Source organism: Aspergillus affinis (assembly GCF_023601865.1).
Source record: "Aspergillus affinis strain CMG 70 chromosome Unknown NODE_81_length_170848_cov_85_189412, whole genome shotgun sequence".
NCBI lineage: Eukaryota > Fungi > Ascomycota > Eurotiomycetes > Eurotiales > Aspergillaceae > Aspergillus > Aspergillus affinis.
The window spans coordinates 37012-53046 of record NW_026515862.1 but is presented as its reverse complement, the minus strand read 5'-3'; the positions used below and the strand labels follow the sequence as shown (position 1 = coordinate 53046).

Genomic DNA, 16035 nt, shown 5'->3' with positions numbered 1-16035 from the left:
CAGTCGCATGGAAGGACAAGGGTGGACTGTCGAGATGAAACCGTTGGAAAACCAGGCCGCTTATCGATAACGCGTGACTGACACCTGAGGCATCGACTACTGAGACTATACGATTGCAGCATGAAATTCAAAGCAAATTCTCATAAAATACACCATATACAAAATCATATGAAAAACCACTGTAGCCCATCTAATGCCCTACGCCACCAGCTACCCATTGAGCGAATTCGGGCTCTCCAGGCCGGGGAAAGAGCCCTCGATCATTCCCATTAGCCGCAGCCGCTGGGTTCGCGCCTCCATTCTCGTTCTGCCTGTCTCGGTTCCGTTGCCATCGAATGTATACGAGCACGGCTAATGCTACCATCAAGCCCATCATTATGAGACCTTCCAAAACAGCGTCGTCGATGTCCATTTCCAAGTCGTCATAATAGCCATCTTGGTGACGATCGTGCCGAGACTCTGTGCCCGTAGATAGCAGGTCCTCTTCGTCGTCTTCTGCCCTCTTGTACATCTGTGCTCGGTACTCGGCCTCCTCTTCTGCATCGTTCTCGACAAAGGCTGCAACCCACTCCTTGAATGTTCGGCGAGGGCGGGGCTCTGTCATCGTGGTCAACAAGGATTCATAAGATTACACGTATGGCCAGGACCTACCATCATCTTCCTGGATAGAATTGATCTTGCCATTCGTGATACGATTCCAGTAGCTCCGCAGGCGGAGTTTGAGCAGACTCAACTTCACCGGTAAATAGGATTCAGAGCTTGTTTCAAGAGCTAGATCATAATAACGTTTTGCCATGTGGAAATCCTGGTCCACAGCAACTCCGTTTTCATGCATCCAACCGAGGTTCCAATAGGCCTGCGCACTGTAGTGAGCCTCCGCGGCCGTGTGATAGCAGGTCGAAGCTTTCTCGGCGTCCGCGAGTATACCACTCCCACTGAGGTAATAGTCGCCCATTTTGATGAGAGAGTCGATGTTAGCTTGTTTAGCGGACCGAGTCCAGTAAATGAGAGCCAAGGCAGCGTTCCGGAGCAAAGGCGACCGGCTCTTCTTGAGGCCAGGCAGGATTGAATCGAATGACACCAAAGAGCGCTGTTCGTCTAGCAAAAATGCCACATTAGACTGCGCGTTTTCGTAGCCTTGCTCTGCAGCCATCATGGCAGCGACAAGTGCCCGGTCTTTGTCACCGTTTTCGTAGGCGGCATTAGATTCGGCAAAGGATGAATGGATCGCCTCTGCCCGCTCTGCAACCATCTTGTAGTATGAAGCGGCCATTCCGCAGTGTCTTTGTCGGCCGACGCCGTTGTTAGATAATTCGGCTAGATAATAGAAAGCTTCCATCCATCCCCAGCGCGCGGCCAGCTCGAAGTACCGAGTAGCGGTAGGAATGTCACCCTGGTCCAAGAATAAAGCACCGAGTCTTGTTTCGGCTGCCGGAAGGTCTTGGTCGGCCGCGGCTTTGAAATAAGAAGAGGCCTTGAATGCGTCCTGAGGAACGCCGTATCCATGAAGATACATAATCCCAAGCTCATGTTGGCAGAGTGCATCCCCGTTACCCAATCCAAGCTTGAACCAATAACCCGCAGTTGCATAGTTTTGCTCCACGCCCTCACCACGAAGCAACATCAAGCCAATGTGCCCTGCCGCTTTCGCAGCCAATTTCTCAATTCCAAGAGGATGATTCGGGTTGACGGATCCGTCTTTGTTCCAATACCGTTTGGTGATCTGCTTAAAGTACTTCATCGCCTTTCGAAAGTTTCTAGGCAAGCCTCGGGCGCCTTCATAATGCATCTTTCCCAGACTGAAAGTGGCCTTCAGCTCACCCTTCCGGGACATAAGATCCAAGTATTCCAAAACATCTTCCAAGCTAGCGTCGGTGCTGGCATGGGAATCGCGAAGCGCATTTGGTCCCGAGCTTGATACGCTGGCACCCTCACCATACACACCACCTTCTTCGTCTGCCCAGCGGAATGATTCGCGAACCATGCTTTGACCGCCTGGTGGGCCAGATCGGTAGTACTGAATTGCCTTATCCGCCACCTGTTTGTAGTAGTACGTAGCCTCATCGCAGTTTCTGGCGGTCCCAATTCCAGCATGATGCCGGTATGCAAGGGTCATCTGCGATTTCGTGTTTCCAGCGTCGGCCGCAAAGGTATGGTACAGCATCGCCTTCGCTTGGTCGCGTTCCACACCGCCACCTATCCCTGTCGCATACATAAAGCCAATCATATACTGTGCCGTATTGTTTCCGGTCAAGGACGCCAGTTTCTGGTACCAATAGAACGCCTGTTTGAAGTCCCGGGGGTGAGTGAAGTTGCCGTGGAAGTTCATTTCCGCTAGTAGAAACATCGCGTCGGCATTTTGGTTCTCTGTAGCTATCGTCAACTCATTCACCGCTTTGGCGAGATTCGGATGGATCTTCTGTCGAGCAGCATTCTCGGGCTGCGGTCCGTTCAAGAACAGTACGCGGAAAGCCTGTTGGGTGTAGTGTAATCCGTATCCGATAAGGCCAGATGGTTTTTCGTTCGGTACGACGGAGATCTTGGAGTCACGAAGGATCGTAAGTGCGGCGTTTACGTGTTCTAATCGTAAATAATCGCTTGACTGTCAGTCCCGTGTCCCAATGGGTGTACTAAAGCCATAAGCCAGGATCAACTCACCATTCCCCGGTTGGGCGTCATATCCTGTTTGGGAAGATCGTTTGGGTGATTCATGAGTAGCATCTTGTAGTGGAATATCGGTCTGTCCCTTAGACTCCACCACATAGGCCTGCAGTAGCACTGGTTAACAGACGAACAATGTCAGCTTCCTCGTCGCGTCATCGACTCCTAGCAGCAGTAGCAGCGGGGGCACTCACGGAACACTAAGGGCAGAAAGCGCCATAACCATAGGTTCCTCATCGTGAGTTCGAGATATCAGATGAATGCAGTAATAAGCGGCACATGGCGACTCAGTCCTGAATTAGAACGTCATCAAGGGCCGATTTATGTGCCTGGTTAAGTCGGCGGGGACCGGAGATGTCCTCTAAGTGGTCCCGAGCACGCTTGAGCGGATCGGGCCACCTGTCCAAGCGGAGGTTCGTTTCCCCGATTCCTGGGCGGCTGACAAACCACCGGCCCTAACTACGGTGATCTACTACCACCACTACTTAGTACATAGTTACGAACAACACGGTGCTTCATCAGATCTTTTCATTTTTTTTATCTTTTTTTTATCTTTTTTTTATAACATTTTCATCTTCTCGGTCCATAATCCATCGGTGCAACCTGTATACAGGAAATAAAAGAAAAGAAAAAAGAAACAAAGAAAAGAAAAAAGGACCACATCATTAATACACTCGCGAATAGCAGTTGCCCTCCATGCAAATCCAGGGAAACAACAAAGTCCAAGCAAAAATCAACGAGCCTGTCCCTAGAACATGGGGAGGTCAATCGCGCGGCTCTTCAAATTCTAAAAACGCTTGGTATTTCCATGTTCTGAAGAGAAAAGAAATCATGCATCACCAGCCAACAAGTTTCGGTCACAATTTCGGCCGGGGTTTTTTCAAAGACTAAAGGAAATAAATCCATGGGGCTAAAAACGTGGAAAGCGTACATTCAGGGGGGAAAGAAAAACGAAGGCTGCAGACGCCCAAATAGTAGAAGAAATAACCAACCAATTCCGCGCATAAGATGCAAAATGTGCTCTCTCTCTTTTTTTTTTTTTTTTTTTTGTGTGTGTTTTGAGGTTTGAAGGTTGTCCTGATATGCAGGTGGTAGTACATTGATACAGAAAAGGGTTGTCAGCCTTCAAGATTTCCAGCTCACTGACGGGGCGAACTAAAGGATATGTAAGTACACGGGTTCATTTGACCATGACAGGGTGGAAGACTTACGAAGGACTGAAGCTCGGCGACGTCGGACTGTAACCAGGAGAGACTCCTCCGGGAGAAGTCGGCGAGCCGGAAAAGTTGGGCGATGTAGGAGAATACGTCTGGGGACTCGTGGGAGACCATCCGGGTGAAGTAGGTGTGTATTTGGGAGACGTAGGTGAGGTAGGTGAAAGATGTCGACCGGCACCACCAATTGCAGGACTGGTAGGACTATAGCTCGGTGACGTGGGACTAAACGCAGGCGAGGCGGGACTGAAGTTTGGCGACGTCGGGCTGTAATTGGGCGACGTAGGCGAGAAGCCTGGCGAAGTTGGTGAGTATGACGGTGAGGTTGGCGACGCCTGGCCATAGGCAGGAGACGTGGGCGAGTAGGCCGGCGACGTTGGTGCAAACGACGGACTAGCAGGAGAAAATCCCGGAGACGTCATGAAGCGAGGGCTGGTAATACCCATGCCAGGGGACGTAGGAGAGTAGCTTGAAGTAGGTGAATAGCCAGGGGATGTCGGGTTTGCACTGAACGGACTACTCGGGGAATAGCCAGCAGGGCTCGTGGGCGCAGGGCTGAATCCACCGAAACCACCGCTGGGTTGGTACTCAGTGAATCCACCAGGAGTCTCAGCGCCGGCTTGGCGGATAGGAGAGAAGTTCGATTCCGGATCAGGGGTACCAATGTAGGAGTTCTCTTGCATGGGTGACCCAGTGTCATACTGGGTTGCAGCACCATCATTGATGATTGCGTCCTTAGCGCCAATAGCACCCATAACACCAAAGCGAGCATTGTTCGATACAACGGTGTTGAGCAAGCTCTGATCAAGATAGATGTCGAACTCTCCAGTACCCGCAGGTGCCATCTGTCCCAAAATCAAATTCTCGGAAACACCACGGCAGTCATCCAGTTCACCGAAAGCGGCCGCTTCTAACAGAATTTCCACGGTCTCTTCGAAAGAGCAGCGCATCAGTGCACCATTGTCGGCACGGTTGATACCGTGACGAGTGACAGGAGTCAGATAGCCTCGCACGGTCATGACGTCGACAAGCAACGCCAGGTGACGGTGGTTGACATACGAACCGTCAAAGGCAAGCACCTGCGTCAACTCGCGAAGAACGGCGGTACGAGCAGCCTCGATACCAAAGACTTCAAAAACTTCAATAAACTGGTTGGAGTACGTGCGACTGGCATCGACGCCTGGAATGGCCAAAACCGCACCGAGAGATGAGCCACTGGTTTCGAGAACCCATTCTTTGCATTTAGGGTCACTCTTGCTGGTGAACAATGAACCATCTTCAAGAACACGGATCTTGTTCTTTTCGTTAATGAACGCGCGTTCGACGCCATCAACGCCTCGAAGAGTAAGGGTGTCCAGGAGATGCTGCTCCAGTTTCTTGAGTGTAACATCGTACTCGATGTCCTCGTCATCATCATCCTCCTTGTTGTCTTGAATCTGCCGGATTCGAATGACTTGCTCATCTGCGTTGTTATCACTGAAAATTACAGCGATATCCTTGGGGTACGCTTGCTTAATCCTAGCTGCAACATCTTGCACAGTAAGACCTTTGTCAAGAAGTTGCGGTCGGTTCAAAATGATACGGAGCAACCATTTCGACTGGCGGGAAGAATCGTCCGTAACATCCTCGGGGATAATGAAGTAGGACTCCACCATATCCCTATCATTCTCGATGACAGTAGTTTGGATGTCCGGATCATAGTAAATCTCCGTGGCTTCAGTAACAGACCGCAGGCTAGTGTGCTCAACAGCACTTCGTAGCTGCTTAGCGCCCTCCTTGTCACCAGATTTGTGGGGCTCTTGGTAAACAGTCATAGACGGCGTCTTGATGTTGGTGGCGACATTCAGAATTTCCTTCAGACGGGGAACACCAAGTGTGACGTTCTTGGATGACACACCAGCAAAGTGGAAGGTGTTAAGAGTCATCTGCGTAGCCGGTTCACCAATTGACTGAGCAGCCAAAACACCAACCATTTCACCAGGGCTGGCAGCAGCTCTGGCAAATCGACTCTCGATGGCACCAATCACATGCTGGAAGGCCAGTTTGTTCAAGGAATACTCCGTGACCAGTCTGCGGAATGCAAGACGACTGCGGAGCTGCGCCTTGAACAACAGGGTGGCATTCTCCTGAGCTTCTTGCGAAATATCGTCATCTCCCCGTACAATCAACAACCGATCAAGCAAAGATTGCACTTGTGGGACAACATCCGCTGGGTGCAAGTCGCTGATCGTTCCTTCGCGGATTCTGAATGTAGTTCTGGCAGTCTCAAGGATACGCTGCACGTTGATGGGAAGCTGCATCATCTCCTCGTCTTCCTTGGCGACAGTCCGGAGGAAGGCCCGGTCCTTCAGAAGTCGCTCCCACTCCTCATCCAAATATCTTTGAACATCCACGTCACCTGCAATCTCATTGGCCTGCTCCAAGACATCAGGCCCAAGGCTGCGCTCAGGGTCCATGAGATCAACACGGAAACGATCTCTGAACTTGTCATCAGAGCATTTAATGATATCGACTCGCTGGTTTTCAATGTGAGCACCGTCCAGACCGTCTTCTCCGTACACAAACTGAATGATATCTCCCATACTGTTTCGGACAGTACCATCATACTTGACCATGACCTCTTCCAAGGCTTTAACCAGTTTTCGCTGGATATAACCTGTTTCGGCCGTTTTGACGGCAGTATCGATAAGACCCTCGCGACCAGCCATGGCGTGGAAGAAGAATTCAGTCGGTGTCAGACCTCGCAGGTATGAGTTCTCCACGAAACCACGAGATTCAGGCGAATAGTCGTCCTTCGTGAAATGGGGCAACGTACGATACTTGAACCCGAAAGGAATACGTTTGCCTTCCACGGACTGTTGACCCACGACCGCAGTCATCTGAGAGATATTGATGGTTGAACCCTTTGATCCAGAGCGAGCCATCTGGATGGCATTGTTCAAATCCTTCAAACTCTTTTCTGTTTCGCTACCGGCTTCATCACGAGCGTTGTTGAGAGCACGCGAGACCTTACTCTCGAAAGTTTCTCGCACGTTCATACCGGGCAACGCTTCAAGGGTATTCGCCGTTGCACTTTCAGTGATCTCGTCGACCTCTTGCTTCCTGGCACGCACACAATTTTCGATTCTCTGGATCGTGAGAGCGTCCGGAATAGTGTCACCAATACCGATACTGAAACCATTATGTAACAGCCAATAGTTGACGATTGTTTGAGCTCCATTGAAGAAGGACACAGCAGTGGGTGGTCCATACTCATTGAAGATGGTGTGAATAACACCGCCACCGCTGGCTCCAACAGTCTTCTTGGAAAGCATTCCATACAACAACTGTCCACCATGAATCAGGACACCACCATCGTTCAGAGGTGAAAACTTCTCTGAGAGGGGCGAGCTGTCCTTATCAATACGCAGAAGGTTGAGACCAGGAGGAAGAGCCATGCTGATCATCTGCTTTCCAGTCCATCTGGGCCTAGGCTTCAAGATGGCCGGAGGCGGAATAACACCATCCCAGTCAGGTACCCACATCATAATGTTCATCACTTGGTCCTTAGTCAAAAACGCATCACGACGGCAAATTTTGTAAATACCACAGAGCGTGTCCTGCACGATACCCATCAGCGGTCCGTTTCGCTGTGGTGACACAATGTTGCATGGGACCAGTGCAAGCTCGCTAAGTTCGGCTCGCGATTCCTCACTCTGAGGAACGTGCAAGTTCATTTCATCACCATCAAAATCGGCGTTGTAGGGAGTTGTAACAGACAAATTAAGTCGGAACGTTGAGTACGGCATGACACGAACGCGATGACCCATCATAGATTCCTTGTGCAGAGAGGGCTGTCGATTAAAAAGAATAACATCGCCATCCATGACGTGACGTTCGACTTTCCAGCCGTAGAGCAGTTGCTGACCTCCGGCCCGTTTAGCGTGACGCAAATCAATGCGCTCGCCGTTATCTCGAACAATATACCGTGCTCCGGGGTGCTCATTAGGACCATTGCTAACCAGATTCTGCAGCTTCTCGATGTTGTAAGGAGTAACAACCTCGGGATACGTCAGGGTTCTCGCGATACTCTTGGGAACACCGACCTCGTCCAGAGACAAGTTGGGGTCACCAGTAATAACTGTACGCGCGGAAAAGTCCACACGCTTACCCATTAAGTTCTGTCTCAGACGACCTTCCTTACCCTTCAGACGACTGCGAATAGCTTTGACCGGTCGGTTCGATTTCTGCATGGCCTTCGGTTGACCAGCAATATCGTTGTCCATATAAGTAGCGACATGGTACTGCAGTAGCGACTCGAATTCACGCACCACGTGCTCCGGGGCACCTTCCTGCTCACAGCGCTGGACATTCTGGTTTGCGCGCACAATTTCAGCCAATTTGTAAGTCAAATCATCCTCACCACGCTGGCCACTTGTGCTACCACCCACAAGCACACTAGGACGGACAGGGGGAGGCGGGACCGGCAAGACGGTGACAACCATCCACTCCGGGCGGGCATAGTCGTTGCTCAGCCCCATGATGCGAACATCTTCATGGGAGATGGTGCGAAACACATTCAGTGCCACTGTTGGGGTGATGGTTTTCTTTTCCGGCTGCGCCATGTCCATGTCATCGTCCATCATGCTCTTGTTAGGCTTCCATGTTCCAACCAAGCTGATGCCTTCTTTCCGAATCTGGGGCTGGGCATTCCCACACCCGCCATGGTTTCTCGTGGGCTTCGAGGCTTCTTTCGAAAACGGGTCGTCGTCCTCAGGTTGGTCGGCCTGACATATCAAAACATCCTTGGACAGGCGCCAGATGTTGTCGAATCGTCGTTTCGGATCTCTCATACGCAGGGCTTCTAGGAATTTGGGGTCGGACTGGCTCTAGGTCAGCAATGCCATCTATAGTCTTGCCATCCCGTAAGGGATGACTAACCGTATTGGCTTTGATCTTTCCACAGTTGTGGCAGACCGTCTCGAGTAGCTTCTTGATCTTAGTCAAAAAACCTAAACAAAGAAAGTGTCAGCACGAATACCCAAACGATTATATCCAGTGCTTGTTTCAGAAATGAACAAGTAACATACCGATATGGAAAACTGGAGTGGCAAGTTCGATATGCCCGAAGTGTCCGGGACATTCTTTTTGGCCTTCCTCACAAGTTTCACAATTCCATTGCCGATCGATTGTTCCTAAGCGAGGATCATTTAGACCCTTTGTCCGGGGGCGCTGTCGTTGCTCATCCTGGTGTTTTCATGTCCCATTAGCATCCCGGATGGTATAGTGACCGACAGACAAAGAAAAGAGACTCACCATCGTCTCCGGGTATTCCACATGTACCACACTCATCCGCTTGAGTTCCTCGGGGGCGAAGAGACCAAACTGGATCTCCTTGATGGTGCGCAAAGGCGCCTTGGAGTAGGGGAAAAACACGTTCGACATGATGACAGTCGGTCACGGAGATGCGTTGCTCGAGAGATAAGACGGTGGCAGGTCACGTATCGCAAAGAAACGGGCGATGCGAAAGAAAGAAAATCGCGAATAATCAGTCCAAGGAGTCGATGGGATTAACTCTCAAATGTGCAAAAGCGACAGTTGAGGAGTTTGCGAAGCAGCTGGCCGGCTGAGGCCTTGGGCAGCCCTTGCCACGAGGGCGCCTGCGACCTTATCCACCGACGTCGCGAACTCGAAAAAGAGCGAAGGAAAAAAGGGCCACGATCGATGGAGGCGAATCGTCCAACTGAAAGAGTGATATCGCGATGCGAAACGCGATGGTCGGGGGCGTTGGGCGATGGGAAAGCAGCGTGTCGAGGTGATGAAAGGGAGATGGTTGGACGTCAGGTCGGTGGTCGATGGGGCACGAGTTTTCTGAGCCGCAACCCGGCACTAGCGCGGTGGCAATTAAAAGACGTCCATGCCAAGACCCATACCTTGGCAGACGGCTGTGACCGATAGCTGAGCATCAATCAGACCGAGTGATAAGGGAAGGCGGTGGATCCTTCCCTTCACCGTTTAGAGGCCCTCTGACCGCCCGGCAGCCCCAGGTTCCAACCTTCCAGAATTCATCAGATTCACCTGCCAACCATGAATCTCCCCGCCTGCAGGCATTCGCAGTAGCGTCCCTGTTGCACTGGATGATTGTTCTCAGCCAGTCATCCTGGCCTTCTTTCTGGGCTAGGATCCTACGGTGATCTTTCAGGTTCTCCCTCTTCGTCTTCCCCTTACCTCCTTGTTACTATTCCTGTCACTTTCTTTGACGGCGCAACCTCTTTATTCGGCGCAATGAATCTCTCCCTTATTGATCCCTTTGTCCTGGCTCAGGACTACCCGGACACCCTAACAGAGAAACTGAGTATGGATCCTTTTTCCTTTTTGGCAATAGCGCCCAATCACTAACAGCTTCAGGAAGCGGTCATGCGACGTCATTACGCTTCAATCGCAGGGGCGACTATCTAGCCTCCGGACGAGTATGTCTCCCCATCGATATCCACCAACCTCATCCCACCTACGAAATATTGACCCATAATGTTAGGTAGACGGTATCGTGGTGATTTTCGACATCGAAACAAATGGAGTGGCGCGAAAATTACGGGGTCACACTAGACAGATCCAATCGCTCAGGTATATATTTCGCCGTTATTTTTACGATTGCGCAAAGGCTCACTTCAATCCGTATAAAGTTGGTCTAGGGATGGTCGTTACCTTCTAAGCTCCTCACAAGATTGGAAGTGCATCCTCTGGGATCTGAAAGACGGGTCAAGGGTGCGCACCGTCCGGTTCGAAGCTCCTGTGTACATTGCCGAACTACATCCTTACAACCAGTAAGTTGTTGCGATCATTGCTTAGGTCCTGGCATTCGAAATCGCATTGCATACTAACGACCTCTCGTCCTCTAGCTTGTTATTTGTCGCCTCTCTATTCGAAGAGCAGCCAGTGCTTGTCGATGTCTCATCTCCCAAACCCATCAAGCGCATCCTTCCCTCCGCTCCGTTCCGCCCCAAGTCCGAAGAAGTTGACCCCGCCGTGGCCGCAAAGCAAGCAGCCCAGGATGCAAAGCACTCGACCTGCGTGACCATCTTCACTGCGCTAGGAAATCATATTATCGCTGGGACTTCTAAGGGCTGGATCAATATCATCGAGACTCAAACCTGCACCACCATTCACTCCTCGCGGCTCTGCAACGGCTTAGTGACTCTTATACGCCTCTCCAGTAACGGACGAGATATCTTAATCAACAGCTCCGATCGAGTCATTCGCACGATCCTCATGCCCGATCTCTCCCAGCTCGGCATTGATCTCGAACTCGCCAGCATCAAGCTACAAGTCGAGCATAAATTCCAAGACGTCGTCAACCGCCTCAGCTGGAACCACGTCACCTTCTCATCCACCAGCGAATTTGTCACCGCTTCTACCTACATGAACCCCGACATCTACGTGTGGGAACGCAGCCACGGCTCCCTGGTCAAGATACTCGAAGGGCCGCGAGAAGAGCTCGGCGTCGTGGAATGGCACCCCCATCGACCCATGGTCGTCGCCTGCGGTCTTGAATCCGGACATATCTACACCTGGTCCATCGTGACGCCGCAGAAATGGTCCGCCCTAGCACCTGATTTCGGCGAAGTTGAAGAAAACGTCGAGTACGTCGAACGCGAAGACGAATTCGACGTCCATCCGGCCGAAGAGATCCACAAACGTCGTCTCGACCAGGAAGACGAAGTCCCTGACGTCCTGACCATCGACTCCCAGAAGAGCGACGCAGACGAGGAGATTGATTCCTTCCGAATGCCTATCCTCCTGGACATCTCCGATAGCGAGAGCGAAGAGGATATCGTGGCCGTGGGACCGGGGACCATGCGTCGACGCAGCCCTGGTGCCAATCGCGAGTGGATGAACAACGACGGCGATAAGGACTCAACTGCGGGTGGTGGGAGAAACGGGACCGGCAGAGGGGGGAGGGAGCGGCGTCGATGAACTCCCCGATCTAACTTTAATTTCCGTTCTATTCATCTGTCTTACTATCAATCTCTTTGGGCTCATCATCTAGGGAAGGAAAGTTTATATTATCATTTAGACCGTTGGGATTTGAATTCGGGGGTTTTTTCTTTTCTTCGGTCGTTGTTGGAAGGTCATGCATGAGGTTATGAGCGTTTCTGGTGACGATTGTCATATCTTGGAAGTACCTATCTATACCCAATACCACAGTATCTGATACTTGATTACAAGTCATTGCGCGGAGTAGCAGCAATCAATATATCAAGTAAGTGCCTACTTTTAAGAACCAACTGATGAAACTCAAAAAATGAATTTGGTTCTGTAGCCAATATGAATAATATTTTTGATGAAGCTTTGTTATAGTCTTTAGAAAGAAAAAAGAAAGAATAGAAGAAAAAGAAAACTGGTCTGAACTATACAGCCACCAGCAAGAGATCTCAAACCTAAGATACCAGTAGATATCAGATATGAACGGGGAGGCATGAGAGGCCACCTGACAAGAAAATGCAGGTATTCCCCATATCCTGGATCTCCCGGCCATACGGCAAAAGCTAGTCCCGATAGGTGTTCTAAGGGGAGATGCGATGATTTATCCTTGCATTTGCCTTCATCTATCAAGACCTCGACTCCGACTTCAACTTCACAATAACCATTACCTTTAGGATAGGTCAACTAGTGTAATTTGAAGAAGGTAGCCGCAAAATTCGACGGAATGCAGCAGCACTGGCATGGCGTAATGCAATGTGGACGATTGTCGCGGCATGACTTGCAATGCTACCATCCCCGAAGGAGCATGAAACAGAGTATGAACAGAGTACTGTTCGGGTTTTGACTAGCGGTCGTGCTAATTTTCCGCAAGACTGCTACCGTTATTCTGAAGATCGTGGTGCGGCCAGGGATGATCAATGCGCAAATACACAATCATTTACCCCAGCCCGTACGAGAGGGGTGAGACTCGGGTGCAAAATCGCTCCTCAGAGGCAAGGGATCGATCTCCAGCCGCAGTGATCTACACTGCTCACCCAGGAGCGGAGAAAAACAATCGGGAGGGGAGTGAAATACTTTGTTTCATCGACTCGTCAACCCTGGCGCGAGTATTGACACTGGCGTATCCTGACCGGTGCCTGTCTGTCTCGCGCGGCTTGTAAGCTGCCGATCAGTTGTTCGGGGGTTTCCGCGCCTGGTATATGTGTAGAATGTTGTAGGCGTGGATTTCCTTGTTGAAGGCTTCTGATTTCACGTCGGCAGCAATACGCTGGATTTTATCCAAATCCCAGCCAAAGACTCGGCTAAACGGGGCCAGGCTGAGAGACTCAATGCTCTCGGAGATGGCCAAGTTGTACCATCGAGCAACCTTCCTCTCGTGTTCATCCTGGTGCCATGGGTTCAAAGGTAGCCCGACCATTTGGTGATCGATTTCCGTAAACCCGGCCTCCTGAAGGTCTTTGATGGTATCGCGAGAATTGTGTGCTATTGGGCGCATGGTGTCTTGTGTGGCCTGTTTTAGGAGCTGGTACCATTGGCGCAAAGCCAGCCCTTCTAGCGGGCGGTCGTCACACCGAGGTTCGAAATCAATTTCTACCTGCTCGAACCAAGCACCCGCCCGTAGATGGGAAAATATTCTCCGGTACAGGTTCGGCCAGCCTATCACGCTACCACAGCCCATTTGCAGATGGATGAGGTCCCACGATTCCTCTCCCAGGGTCCAGCGACTCTCGAAATCGAATGGCGCGTAGAATTCGCAGTTGGGCGGCTTATTGGGTGGTTGTATAGGAGCAAGGTCAACGCCCACGACAAAGCCTTCGGGGTATTTGTTGGCCACATCAATCGACCAGATCCCAGTCCCGCATCCCAGGTCCAAAAACCGGCCATCTCTCGGATGAGGAGCATAAATCAACCCATCCGAGACACGCGCCACGGTGAACAGTTTGTGGAAGATGTCAAGGCGATCTTGTTCCTGCTCATCGCAAGGCAGCTGGTAAACTCCTCGGCGAAAACCATGGTAGGTGCGTCCGTTCTCTTCATGGAAAGGCGGTTTCTCGGAGCTCCTATAATCGCAAAGAAATCGATCAGGGATCGCACATTAGCCGTCCAATGATCCCAAGCTTACTTATATTAATGGGCAAGGCTGCGGGGGGAAACGGCAAGTGGGGGACGCGATCACAAGGCAAGACTGTAAGGAAATCAGAGAGAAATACTTGCTATAAGTAGAGTTCATGCTCGGTGACCCATTGCGATTCCAAGAGCTATAACCAGACGCTTCCTCTCTCGCAGCATCCCTATCGGTGATCATATAGATGTCCATTGCGTCCGAATTGTTTCTCGAACGGTTCGCATCCGTCGTTTGGGAGTAGAAGTGATTCTGAGGCGGGGAAGCCATCGCGAGAGGTCGCCGTTCGACTTGACCGTTCCCAAACATCACGGAAGGCACAAAACGAGATCTTGTCGGGAAAGAAACTATCTCGCTTGTTTGGAGAGAGGTGGGGGATGGTGCCCGGGCGAGAAGGTGGCGGGTTGATGTCAGTATCGCGGAAGTCGGTGGAGCAGATATATGGAATATAGACCAGACGACAGGCAGAACATAGAGCAGGACAGCTCGTGGGAGTGCAAAGAAAAGATATAATGGGGCATAAATCCCGAGAATAGTCCGGTACTGGTTTGCGAAATGATACTGTTCGCCGTACGAGAGGTTGAAGAGGTCAGTCAGGGTATTGGCCCGCCACAGGGCATAGAAATAGAAATAGTAATAAAAAGAAAAAAAAAAAAAGAACGAGTCAAAATAAAAATGGAGGCGACTTGCAGCAGATCACACTTTTGAATGCACCTAGCTGGGCCAGAACTGAATCATGGGAAGATTGCCAACCACGACCAGAGAGAGGCAATGGGCAAGAAAATAAATAATCCCGAAAATTCAAAACCAGGAAAATGAGAAAAATAAAGAAGTGGAAAGATAATGAAATAAACAGGCGCCGTGCTACTTCCCCCGCGATGATCGAAGTTCAGCCAAACAAGAAAAAAAAAAAAAGTAGCGGTCACGGCACGGAGACCTACTGGACGCGAGCAATGACAGATGGAGCTTAATCAACCTTGGTTCGCAGGGCGAGCCGCAGTGGTATCAATTGCAAGAAAGGCGCCCAACAGGGAAAGTGGAGGGGGGAAAGGGAGGAGTCAAGTAATGGAAGATTTGCCTAGGGAAAGGGAAGAGGGAAGGTAGATGAAGCGAAGTAGGTCACGGCCAAAAATGGAAGGAAAGCAGGGTGGAGAGGATTGTTCACCAGGACGAGACCCTCCAAAAGAAATGAATAAAATAAATAAAACAATTAATATCCCCAATAATGAGTAATAATAAATAAAAATAATAAAAATAATGGAGGGCTTTTCTTTAAGGTTGCTGCAGCCGCTGTCTTGTCCCCGTTGGGTCCACGGGCGCGAAGGCGGGGCGGTTAGGGGGCCTGAGGCGCTGAGAATCAGCCTTTCCACGAGCGATTGATAATGAGTTCCGGTTAAGACGACCGGGGGGGAGATGCGGATTCCAGAAAAAAGGGGTAGGTGCGAGGTGAGCAAAACAAAGGAACACGCACAAGCCGGGATGGTCGACAAGACACTCGGTACTAGCAATGGATATATATGTGTCCTGGCTCACTGGGCGCCGGCTGTCCAACAATCGAAGTATTACACGGACTGGCTTGGTTGACTTACTTACTCGGTTGCGCTAGCGTACCATCATCCAGCTTACACTTGGGTATTCATCTGGTTCATTGGCTCAATAGACTCATGGAAGCCCCTCCATCAACCATGGTTGCGGGTTTGTCCGTCACTAGATAGTAGTAGGATGTTTACATGGATACATGGATCACCATCATCTACTGCTACTGGTGTTTAGTTGCTCGCGCTGATGACTGAAGGAGTCAGCGAGGGACCACCTCAGCGGAGAGATTTTTTTAATGATGTAAGAAGGTACTTGACGGTGACGTCCATCTACTTCGCCATCCAGCTATAGTGCCCGATATTATTGGGTATCTGATACATGCGGTACCTGTACGGATGCGTGTGGGAAGCCCGGAGGCGTGCCGGGATGCATGGATATTAGTAGTAGGTGCTGGTAGGATAGCGGCGATGCTGCCGGCTACTCCGTAAAAGCCACATGTCGAGAGAAAAAAACAAATTTTATTTATCTATTTTGGTC

At 50.6% G+C, this 16035-nt stretch overlaps 3 protein-coding genes across 3 annotated transcripts; 1 reads left to right on the top strand and 2 right to left on the bottom strand.

Annotated features, from left to right (window-relative positions):
* Positions 1 to 190: 190 nt before the first annotated feature.
* On the bottom strand, positions 191 to 9299 carry KD926_010520 (DNA-directed RNA polymerase II core subunit RPO21; the record flags this gene model as incomplete). Its single annotated transcript, XM_053102892.1, has 8 exons — positions 191 to 597; positions 652 to 2580; positions 2659 to 2767; positions 2967 to 3060; positions 3873 to 8737; positions 8796 to 8866; positions 8945 to 9101; positions 9171 to 9299. The coding sequence occupies 8 exons, from the start codon at positions 9297 to 9299 to the stop codon at positions 191 to 193; spliced, it is 7761 nt and encodes a 2586-aa protein (XP_052953661.1).
* An 840-nt stretch (positions 9300 to 10139) lies between these two features.
* KD926_010519 (Set1-mediated histone H3-K4 methylation subunit Swd1) lies at positions 10140 to 11828 on the top strand (the record flags this gene model as incomplete). Its single annotated transcript, XM_053102891.1, has 5 exons — positions 10140 to 10209; positions 10263 to 10324; positions 10390 to 10478; positions 10547 to 10678; positions 10754 to 11828. 5 exons carry the CDS (start codon positions 10140 to 10142, stop codon positions 11826 to 11828), a joined length of 1428 nt encoding a protein of 475 aa, XP_052953660.1.
* Positions 11829 to 13005: 1177 nt separating this feature from the next.
* On the bottom strand, positions 13006 to 14268 carry KD926_010518 (class I SAM-dependent methyltransferase; the record flags this gene model as incomplete). Its single annotated transcript, XM_053102890.1, has 2 exons — positions 13006 to 13897; positions 14048 to 14268. 2 exons carry the CDS (start codon positions 14266 to 14268, stop codon positions 13006 to 13008), a joined length of 1113 nt encoding a protein of 370 aa, XP_052953659.1.
* Between the last annotated feature and the right edge of the window lie 1767 nt (positions 14269 to 16035).